General features: G+C 40.3%; 1 protein-coding gene across 5 annotated transcripts; it reads right to left on the reverse strand.

Moving 5' to 3' along the window:
* Nucleotides 1-1081: 1081 nt before the first annotated feature.
* Nucleotides 1082-11722, reverse strand: LOC124145031 (TELO2-interacting protein 2-like). Of its 5 annotated transcripts, XR_007221966.1 has the most exons (5): nt 10229-11720; nt 8653-9104; nt 2408-3035; nt 2256-2307; nt 2108-2203 (listed from the first exon to the last, which is right to left on the reverse strand). XR_007221966.1 is itself a non-coding variant. In XM_046514675.2 (3 exons), the coding sequence occupies exons 1-3, from the start codon at nt 10724-10726 to the stop codon at nt 2528-2530; spliced, it is 1458 nt and encodes a 485-aa protein (XP_046370631.1). In that variant the 5' UTR covers nt 10727-11720; the 3' UTR covers nt 2377-2527. The 5 variants fall into 5 exon arrangements, 1 of the variants encoding a protein (XP_046370631.1); XR_007221965.1 differs by lacking the exons at nt 2108-2203; nt 2256-2307 and adding an exon at nt 1082-2101; XR_007221968.1 differs by having other exon boundaries at nt 2108-2307; nt 2460-3035; nt 10229-11722.
* Nucleotides 11723-12276: the final 554 nt, after the last annotated feature.

A 12276-nucleotide genomic window follows, 5' to 3' on the forward strand; every position in this document is an offset into this window, starting at 1 on the left:
GACACAGCTGTGAGATACATACATGACGTGTGAATCAGTTACATGACACACTTCACTACACAGCTGTGACATACACACATGACGTGTGTCTCAGTTACATGATTTCACGACACAGCTTTGACATACACACATGACGTGTGCGTCTCAGTTACATGACACACCTCCTGACACAGCTGTGAGATACATACATGACGTGTGTCTCAGTTACATGACTCTTCACGACACAGCTGTGACATACATACATGACATATGTGATTCAGTTACATGACACACTTCACTACACAGCTGTGACATACATACATGACATATGTGATTCAGTTACATGACACTTCACGACACAGCTGTGAGATACATACATGACATGTGCCTCAGTTACATGACTCTTCACGACACAGCTGTGACATACATACATGACATATGTGATTCAGTTACATGACACTCTTCACGACACAGCTGTGAGATACATATATGACATGTGTGAATCAGTTACATGACACACCTCCTGACACAGCTGTGACATACACACGACATGTGTGAATCAGTTACATGACACACCTCCTGACACAGCTGTGACATACACACGACATGTGTGTCTCAGTTACATGACACACCTCCTGACACAGCTGTGACATACACACGACATGTGTGTCTCAGTTACATGACACTCTTCACGACACAGCTGTGAGATACATACATGACATGTGCCTCAGTTACATGACTCTTCACGACACAGCTGTGACATACATACATGACATGTGTGAATCAGTTACATGACACGCCTCCTGACACAGCTGTGACATACACACGACATGTGTGTCTCAGTTACATGACACTCTTCACGACACAGCTGTGAGATACATACATGACGTGTGAATCAGTTACATGACACACCTCCTGACACAGCTGTGACATACACACGACATGTGTGTCTCAGTTACATGACACACCTCCTGACACAGCTGTGACATACACACGACATGTGTGTCTCAGTTACATGACACTCTTCACGACACAGCTGTGAGATACATACATGACATGTGCCTCAGCTACATGACTCTTCACGACACAGCTGTGACATACATACATGACATGTGTGAATCAGTTACATGACACACCTCCTGACACAGCTGTGACATACACACGACATGTGTGTCTCAGTTACATGACACTCTTCACGACACAGCTGTGACATACATACATGACATATGTGATTCAGTTACATGACACACTTCACTACACAGCTGTGACATACACACATGACGTGTGTCTCATTTACATGACTTTACGACACAGCTTTGACATACACACATGACATGTGTGTCTCAGTTACATGACACACCTCCTGACACAGCTGTGAGATACATACATGATGTGTGTCTCAGTTACATGACTCTTCACGACACAGCTGTGACATACATACATGACATATGTGATTCAGTTACATGACACACCTCCTGACACAGCTGTGACATACACACGACATGTGTGTCTCAGTTACATGACACTCTTCACGACACAGCTGTGAGATACATACATGACATGTGTGAATCAGTTACATGACACACCTCCTGACACAGCTGTGACATACACACGACATGTGTGTCTCAGTTACATGACACTCTTCACGACACAGCTGTGACATACACACGACATGTGTGTCTCAGTTACATGACACTCTTCACGACACAGCTCTGACATACATACATGACATATGTGATTCAGTTACATGACACACTTCACTACACAGCTGTGACATACATACATGACGTGTTTGTCTCAGTTACATGACTCTTCACGACACAGCTGTGACATACATACATTAAACCATTTCATTAGTCGGCCAAGAATCACAAAAGGTTGCTCTGGGTGAATGTCCTCAGATCTTTATTTAGTGATAGCGCGAACTAAGATCTGATTTTAATGTGATTTGTCAAAATGTTTTACACAATTTGCTTGCTTTGTCTCTAACAACACATATATCAAAATCTTTCACACACCTTGCTAGCTCTGTCCCTAACCATCACATGTGTGTCGGAATGTTTCACACATCTTGCTAGCTCTGTCTCTAACCAACACATGTGTGTCGGAATGTTTCACACACCTTGCTGGCTATGTTTCTAACCAACACGTGTGTCTGAATGTTTTACACACCTTGCTAGCTCTGTCTCTTACCAACACATGTGTGTCTGACTGTTTCACACACCTTGCTAGCTATAGCTCTAACCAACACATGTGTGTCTGAATGTTTTACACACCTTGCTAGCTCTGTCTCTTACCAACACATGTGTGTCTGACTGTTTCACACACCTTGCTAGCTATAGCTCTAACCAACACGTGTGTCTGAATGTTTCACACACCTTGCTAGCTCTGTCTCTAACCAACACATGTGTGTCTGACTTTCACACACCTTGCTAGCTCTGTCTCTTACCAACACATGTGTGTCTGACTGTTTCACACACCTTGCTAGCTCTGTCTCTTACCAACACATGTGTGTCTGACTGTTTCACACACCTTGCTAGCGATGTCTCTAACCAACACATGTGTGTCTGAATGTTTCACACACCTTGCTAGCGATGTCCCTCACAAATACAGGTGTGTCTGTGTCACAAACCGACAGGAGCCCAGGTTCAACGATATCTGGAGCTGTTTTTGTCAGAAGCAACAAGCATTCGGTTGCCAATTTCGTCATTTCATCTTTCACAGTCTGAGGCGTTACTGTAGTGTCAGCCCCAACATCATACAGAAACTTGAGAAGACATTTCAGCAAGACGTTGGCATGGACTGGGATTCTCGGCCAAACAGTCAGCAGTAGAGACTTCAAAATCGATAACGCATTCAACCTGGACGTCTCTTCGGGCCCATCATAGATTTCCAGGTAGTTGGAGACAAGCCCCACGACACTGGTCATGTGACACACGACACTGATGCCCATGACGTCAATGAAGGCTGGTATGTGAGCAGTGAGCGAGCGCCGCAGGTGGATGTTGTTCTCCATTTCTGAATCGTAAATTATCATCTTGAAGATTTCATCATGCCTGAAACAAAGAAGACATCTTGATCATTGTAAATAAGTACAACTGAGCTTCTGTTTCTGTTTCTGCCTGGCCAGGTAACTGCATGGGAACGGATTACCTGCCACTCTCTGGGGCACCAGTGCCATAAGCCAATTGGCATTTCAAGTGGCCAGACTTTTCTCTGGTTGTAAACAAACATGTCAAACTGAAATCAGAGCAGTTTATGCTAATGGAAGTCATTCAGTGTGATTCACAAAATTGTTTGCATAATTATACTACAAAAGTCCTAATGGCTAAAGTCCCAACAGTGGGGAGTGTGAGAAACTATCTCAAGTAAATGTTGAAATCATAAAAGTCTGCAGAATAAGGCATTTTAGTAAAATGACAAACTTACTTCATGAATGACTTTCACTGTGACCTTGACCTTACACATAGGTCACTCACAACCCTAAGTTTCCAGGCTTATATGGAGAATGACTTCGACTCTTGACATGACATGAATGTGCCAAAATGATATCCCAGGGTTACAACGGAGGTCTAAATGATATGTACATGGTATGATATCCTTGACAAAACCAAGCATCTTTTGGTTTCAATAATTAAATTGTATATGGTACACACAGAAAGAAAGGTCAAGGTGCCCTACTTTTGATATCAAAACATTGGCATCACTTGTCAATCGTAAGTTATCAAACAATATAACAATATAACCACTACAGCCAAAATGTTAAACATACTTTACTAATGACTTTCACTGTGACCTTGGTGATCACAAGCTTTTCACATCAGGGCCCCACCTCAAGGAAGATGTAGCACATTTCATTAACATACAGGAAATGAGTTATTGTTTAAATGAAGTTATCTTTAGGTTATGACATCAAAGATGACCTTGACCTTTGACATGACAGGTCAATGGCACCAAACATAATTCCTAGGGCTATAATGGAGATATACCAGATATAATATCCCTGGGATGTTCCAGTCTCATTAAAATCAGATCTTAGTTCTCACTACCGCTGAACAAAGATCTGAGGACATCCCATTAGGGGTCACATCAGAACAACCTTTCAACTGACCAATCAGAGCGTTGCTTACCAGATCATGAAAGTGACAATCGGAATGTGATTTCTTATCATGCAACCTCGAAAACTTTAACATGGGGTATTCCGAACGATAGTTACAGGCTTAACGACTGAATCCATACAATCTTGACTATGTATTAGCCATTCCAGAATGTTCTTTTGTTCAGGTTTTAAACATTTTTATCAAGAATTTGTCAAAATATGTTTCAAAGCGTAGTTGCCAATTGAAATTAGTGCCGTAGAGCGCGAGAAAGCTGCCTTCTGATTGGCTTATGTTGACTTCTTGTCAGTCATTTCATTGGTCGGTCAAAGTTCGTACATGGTCGGTCTGACACGACCTGTAATGGGATGTCCTCAGATCTTTGTTTAGCGGTAGCGAGAACTAAGAACTTTTTTTAATGAGATTGGGGATGTTCAAGTGCTGAATGGTTTCAAAAGCAGAGTAGAGTAGTGGCTGTCAAACTCAGACAAAACCTAAAAGCATCACATTTACATGGGGCTGCTTAAATAGATAATTTGTCCTTTTTTGGTCAGATATCATTTTTGTCTCTAAAAACTTGACCTATGTACTCATGCCACTCATTAAAATTTCAATTTTGTATGTGTATATATATATATGTAAATACTACTCCACAAGAGTGACTGAGTGAGTGAGTATGGTTTTATGCCACTTTTAGCAATATTCCAGCAATATCACAGTGGGGGACACCAGAAATGGGCTCACACATTGTACCCATGTCGGGAATCGAACCCGGGTCTTCGTTGTGACGAGCGAACGCTTTAACCACTAGGCTACCCGACCGCCCCCTACTCAGTCAGTAAATTGTTCCCGTGGTTATCTTCATGAAGATGAATGTCACTTTATCCCAGAATGTCCATTTTTATTATTGGTCCTCATACTTCCACATGTCTTGCAAGTATGGGAATGATATTTTGTATAATAAATAGCCCTGACTCAACTCAAGCAAGACAAACATAGCCTTTTCCTCAATCTATAAATAAAACTTCCTCTCAAATTGAATAGTTTTATTATGAGACCTCTGCAAATGAGTACAGATAACCATAGACCATGCACATTTGATGGTCATTCAATATCCATTATCATGATTATGCTATAAATTATTTTGTACATTGTTAGTTTTTATCCATTATCACTGATTATGATGTATAAATGCACATTTTGTTATATATATGTTTAAGATGTTTCAGGAGAGATGTTCTAATTGACATCTAGCTGTCTGTTCATTGTTCCTCCACAAGAAAATGGAATATATATTTTCAAAACTAGATAAAATTTCCATGAACCCTTCATAGCAGTAAATGGGTCTTGCACCTGCTTATTAGTCCTTACAAATAGAAATTCCTTATTTCCTCGAGAAATTTGAAAGAGCATACATAAATAAATAAGTTAAGGATTTAGCACTTCTCGGTTTTGGTTGAAAATGTGAAACTGTGAGCGAGGGAAAAGCCTGAGGGCCATAGACCCATCGATGGGCAGGATATGAGCTCGTTGTTTTTTACATTTTCAACCAAACCAAAGGAGGAATGTTTAATCCAACCCATGAACCGTCCTAACATGCTAAATACAAAAAATAACATGATATGTGGAGGTTGGAGGTTTGATTCGTGTCTTGGAATTTTCAAGTGAAAACTTTTGGTGACTTTTTACCAATCAAGCATCATACCTAGGTCTTACAATTTAAATGTAAAATCTCAAAGCAGGTTTATAAACGTCAAATGTAAAACCTAGGACTTACAATTCAAAATGTAAATCCCCTAAGCAGGTCCTGAAAGTAGGACCTCTGACAAAGTTACTATGAGACACGAAGATACATACACTATAACAGGCAAAAGTGGCAGTTGGTTTATAAGGTCCTTTATGATAAATTATTTTTAATTAACCAACGCTGATAACAAAAACAGAAACACACAATGCCCTTTTAGGAAGATGTTAGAGAACAGTAACGATTATAACGTGCTTTGTTTGATGTATATTCTTCAAAAATGTAACTTTGATACAACCAACACAGATTTTATCCATGTTCTTAAATCAACATGACAAACTGTTGTTGTCTCCTCCAAGCCATCTTTCCGCATCTTCCTGGGGCAAGAGAGTTAACTGGCTTTAAAAGTCCAGTTTCCACCCTTGCCAAACTAGGCTGGAATTCCTTGGCTTGATCGTAGCGCCACCACTAGCTGCTACGAGTTATGTCCCTTCTATGCCTCTCCTATGGACCAATCAGATTCTACCTCTCGTATCACTTGCATTTGCTTCAAACAAATTGGTGGCGCCCAGTCAAGACAATCTGATCAATAATCAAGATCTATACTGTGATAAAACAGGTCTTACATCGCAAGGTGCATCAAATCATGTGAGCACCTTGATTAAAAACATGAAAGGTATTAGAAAATATCTGTTGACAGCAAGTTGGCTGTGCAAATGATTTGCAAATCCTGCAATCGACCAAAAGCTGCATGACCGGATTTCGATTTCGTTGCACGATTGTGATTGGACTATGCATAGACTTGTCAGTCAAGCCAAAGCGTAACTCCATAATACCAGCCTAGTTCGGCTAGGGTGAAAACTGGGCTTGGTGGAAAGATGTCTTCCCGAGGCAAGGGAGTTAACAGCATTTGCTTCATACAATATGGCGGCGCCCAGTCAAGACGATCTGATCGATAGTCAAGATCTATATTGTAATAAAACGGGCCTTACATCGCAAAGTGCATCCAATCATTTGTGCACCTAGATTAAAAACAGAAAAAATTCGGAAAATATCAGCTGATGCCAAGCTGACGGTACACATGCTTTGCAAACCCTGCAGTCGATCGAAATCTGTACGTTGAATTTCATGTTGTTTATGAACCGGATGTCTAGTTCATTACTCTATTTTGTTTGGACTATGCACAGACTTGTTAGTCCAGGCAAAAATGTAACTCCGGAATTCCAGCCTTGCTCGGTAAGGGTGGAAACTGGACTTTTACAGTCAGTTAACTCCCTTGCCTCGGGACGACACCTCCAATCAAACAGCTCAACATTGTAATGTCACCCTGTTTACAGAAGTAATAGGAAACACACTTAGTTTGGGGCCTAATGCTCCTTCTGTTGAGTTAGTTACCCAAAGTACTAGTTGAAGGCAGGTAAATATCTTCTTGGTTTGGGCTATATTTCTTATTTTCTATTTCACCATATACATCAGCATCAACTATTGCCCTCTTCTGTGGTAACAAATCTCCAGTAACGACATCCCATTCTTCTCATCTGAGCAAGTTTGACTTTATCACTTTGAATGGTTGGAGTGAAATAAATTGGGAGATCTCACTTCCTAAGTAAGGAGGCAGTGGGGCAGTCTAGTGGTTAAAGCATTTGCTCGTCACACCGAAGATCCAGGTTCACTTCCCCACATGGGTACAATGTGTGAAGCCGATTTCTGGTGTCCCTCGCTGTGATATTGGAGGAATATTGCTAAAAGCAACGTAAAACCAGACTCACTTCCCAAGTAAGGCCTGCTTTGAGGTTTTATTTCTTTTGCATAATACCTAAGGTTTTACTTTGAATCCTATATAAAACCTAATTTGAGGTCTTACTTTTGAACCATATCAATTGAATTCATATTTTTGATTTGTTAAAAGTGAAGACATTTCACATGAAAATTCCATGATGTGAATCGAACCTGCATCCACGTATCACATTTAGTATTTTAACCAAGTGTTTTACCACTGAGACACCAAGAGAGGAGATGAAAGAAGGGTCGACTGAGCACATGGGTTATGGCCGCATGCCTCGCCCCCAGGGTGGTGCACATGCAATGCCGTTACAACATGTGCTAGCATATCAATGCACCTCAGATGAACACACTTGAAACTGGGGTATACGTATCAAATACAACATATTTGAATAATGCATGTAAAACCTTAAAAAAGTACCAGACCTTGAGTGTGGTCAGGCTCGCTGACTTGGTTGATGCATGTCGTCGATCCCAATTGGGTGGATCGATGCTCATGATATCAATCACTGGATTGTCTGGTCCAGACTTGATTATTTACAGACCGCCGTCAAATAGCTGGAATATTGCTGAGTGCGGCGTTAAACAACAAACCAGACCTTGAGTAAATTGTTCCAATACCATAACGTGCACCAAGTATCACTCTGCAATGGTGACCCCCTCCGTGGTCTAGTGGTAGAGCGTCCGTCCGGAGAGCGGAAGGTCCGGGGTTCGATCCCCGGCCGCGTCATACCAAAAGACGTTAAAAGATGGTACTTGTTGTTACCCTGTCTGGCGCTTGGCATTAAGGGGCTAAAACAAGAATTTCTCGGCTCGGAGTATACTGTGTCTGAGTGGGGTATTCATGTTAAACTGCGGCATGGTATCTCAGTGAGCTAGCACAATAAATCGGCATCAGTCCAGACTAGTACAAGCAGCCACACAAACACACACATACATGCACGTCGCTATATAAGTGCAATAATCTTGGACGCGACGTAAAACCCCATTTCACCTCACCTCACCTCTGCAATGGTGTGCCAGTTCTTAGATCATTGATGCCCACATTACCTGCTCATTTCTCTGGAACTTGCTGATGTAGCTGCCCTCTCCACAATGCGGAGGACGAGGAGCAGCGCCGGGTGGAGGACCGTCATCAAGGTGGTGTTCTTTGTGTACAGCTGATGCCTCAAGGCTGCATACACGACATCAGCCCGGCCATACCAGCGTAGTTCCTCATGCGACACATTCTGCAGGATGTGGTACAAACATTTCACACCGACAATCTTGTTCTCAACCGTGAAATCATCCACCATATTGAGAGGCAAGGGTAGAACCTGTCCTAGGTACTCACTGAGCCAGGGGGACTTGGTGTGAAGCAGCACCCACACAAACGAAGCAACAGAAACAGGGTTCCTCCGCCAGCTGTCCCTGGTCAGTACGTGTTGTACTATAGCCAGGTACAGACCGTACAAGGAGTCTGCTGGAGAAGGCAGGTCATGCTTGGTTCCAGTCAGGCTAACCTGGACGGAATGACATAAACACAGCCATAAAATCCAAAGTCAAAATTGTCAAATCAAATAGAAAAATTGTCATAGTCTTATGGTTCTATGATCATGAACTTCAATAACTTGAAATTATTGAGATAATTGATACCTGATTGATTACAATACAGTTATTTCCTAAAACTGAGAAATATTCATCATTGCTCTCCACCAAACCTAAGCTGTGTGGATTTGTGTGAAATCTAATATAATGCTACCACTAGTCACTGACTTATGTACATGTACATAAGGTGAAAGTAAGTAAAATAAACTGAAAAATGTCATATGTATGAAGACACTTAGCATGGAAAGTATTAATCAATCTGAATAAAACAATTCTATCAAACAATATAAAAGGCATGCAGATCAGATCAAGCAATATATATATATACCAATATCATTTGTTAGTTTCTATATTTATTTAAATGAAACAAGTATTAAATAGATTTATATAGAAATAAAATTAATTGATGTCAGATTTTAACTTTTAATGTATGTTTTCACTTTGTTAGCCCATGACCATTTTGACTAGGTGGATCGGGATGATCATACATTCATGTATAAAACGTCAAAGCAAACGGAAGGATGTAAAGTCTTTACACTATTCGTCATATGAAATCATGATATTCTTAATAATCCTCATGTTTGGTGTGCAGAGAGTGTCTCTATGATAATTGGTTGTACCCCAAACCCATTGTTGGTGATTTTCTTTTTGTTGCTAAATGTTTTCTCGAACAAATAGTTGGTTGAAAGTTGTCGTCATACTTTAACATATACCCTGACTGAAGTATAATACTTTGACTGCAGACCCATGAAGATCCGGGGTAGAATGGGTCTTCAGCAACCCATACTTGCCATAAAAGACGACTATGCTTGTCGTAAGAGGTGACTAACGGGATCAGGTGGTCAGGCTAGCTGGCTTGGTTGATGCATGTCATCGATCCCAATTGCGCAGATCGGTGATTATGATGTCAATCACTGCATTGTCTGGTCTAGACTCGATTATTTACAGACCACCGTCATATAGCAGTAATATTGCTGAGTGTGGCGTTAACCAACCAACCAACCAACCAACAAACAAACCTTGACTAATATATACCCACTTGAAGGAGGTCGGAGTAAGCATCTACTCTGTACAGCGTCTTCAACTGCTGCAGCACCTTAGTGGCCTTGAGGACAGAGCTGGCGCTGGTCCATAGATTCTTCACCACATTCCCTGAGGCCAAGTGTACTACATGTGGATTTATCTTTCTCAATGTTCTTGTAACTGCCGCATCTTCAGGTGATATGCACTTCAGTAAGCAGAGGACACTCTCCAAAACATTTTCTGACAGCGCTGCCCTACCTCGGAAGACATCCTTGGTATACTCTGAAGGTTCGACGTCAGATATCTCACAATCGACTGCTCTGTTAATTAACTGATGTAACGTTTCATGTATTGACACTGAACCTAAGCATGATACAACATAAGTGTTTTCAGCATTTTCAACTTGCTTGTTGAAATTTGTCAGTTCAAATTGAAACCGATCTTCGTTAGTTTCCTTCACAACTAATTTCAGTCGCTCGTGCAATGTCTTCCCCGAGAAGGCACCTTGGTCCATCGTAATGTTGTTGAAATTGACGAAAACGCTCAAACTTTACTTGTACCGTCAGTTAAAAACACTGCCTTGACAGCCATGCTCTCTCTGACGACGCCTGGTGGGGTAAAGGGAAGAAATGGAGTTACCTCCCCTACGGTTAGCCCCTCATGTTTGAGGGTTTACCAGGGATCTATCTTAAATTCCTTTTCAGACATCGGGTTTTGCAGTTCGTTTTGACTGAGACTTTCTATGGCATTTATGCCGTTAAGTGAGAGGAATTATATAAGTGATTACAACTGACATGTAATTACTTTAGTGTTGTGACAATGACAAAAATGATAATACGATACGCACATCGTTGGCAAACTGTACCAATGTGGAAGGGGGTTTATGCTGGAAAAGAAATAATTTTAACGTCTTTAATTCAAATCTTTCTATGAGTGGCACAGAATGCATCAGTCAACCCTTGTAAGATATCGGATGGGGTCAACTCATGGTCACTCAATGTTTTTTTTCCCTTTAAAGTCTCTTAAACGGCTTCAATGACCTTAACGACTACCCCCATTTTTGACTGCAAGGAGAAGATATTTGACAATATGGTTGAGGCGTGTAAACTGAAGACAGTAAACGTAAACATACCCTCAGCAAGTAAAACACGTTCTAAAATCGTGGAACAGTGAATATCCTATGTGGAAGATATACATGTGTTTCCTGAATTTCACTGGGATTTGGAAAACACTACAAGGGAGACTATGCCTTTATGTCTGTACATGTATATGCCTGTCGATATGTTCAGTGAAAATAAGCACCGTATTACATAAGTTGAAGAAATAGTTCTTGAAACTAAATTATTTCCATTGAAAAATATCAACTTGAAGTTAATTCGTGTATACTTGATGGTATACATGATTTAATGTTATCAAAATTTGAGACACAAGAATATTTTTTACACACACCCTCCCCTATATTTGTTTTAGCGAATTAGTCTAGTATACGGCTCAAGATGTATTGTGTAAATATCTGCATACGGAATTCGAAAGAATGTCAAAATTTTAAGATGAATATTATTTAAAGCCAACACCCAATTCATGTAAATATTGATGTATGTGTTAACAGCCAAGGTGGTCTGATTATTAATATTTTTCATTTTTAGAAAAAAAAACAATTACCATGATTACATTGGAAACAATAAGAGCAATTTTCCTCAATGTACAGCCATTTGGTTGTAAAAGATGAATTCTAACTGCCCGTCTACAGTACGTTTTAAAAAAAATGTATATAACAATGATATATCTAGCATTGCCATCTATTACTATGCACATTCTTTTCTAATCTGTATTTACTTCCAACAAAACAACTCCCGACATTAAACCAGTGTATGTTTCGAACATACTGTTATACATGATACAATAGTTTGCGATAAGCGAGACATATCATATATGCCACATGCTGATATCTATGTCAAAATATAACATATCTGAGGAAAATAAACAAAAATATCAGTTCCTGTAAAAAAGAATTACCCAAATCAATTTACAGCTTTTATACCGATCAACTTAAATGGTGTCGAT

This window comes from Haliotis rufescens, unplaced genomic scaffold (assembly GCF_023055435.1).
Source record: "Haliotis rufescens isolate VD_foot unplaced genomic scaffold, xgHalRufe1.0.p SCAF_1, whole genome shotgun sequence".
NCBI classification, from domain to species: Eukaryota; Metazoa; Mollusca; class Gastropoda; order Lepetellida; family Haliotidae; genus Haliotis; species Haliotis rufescens.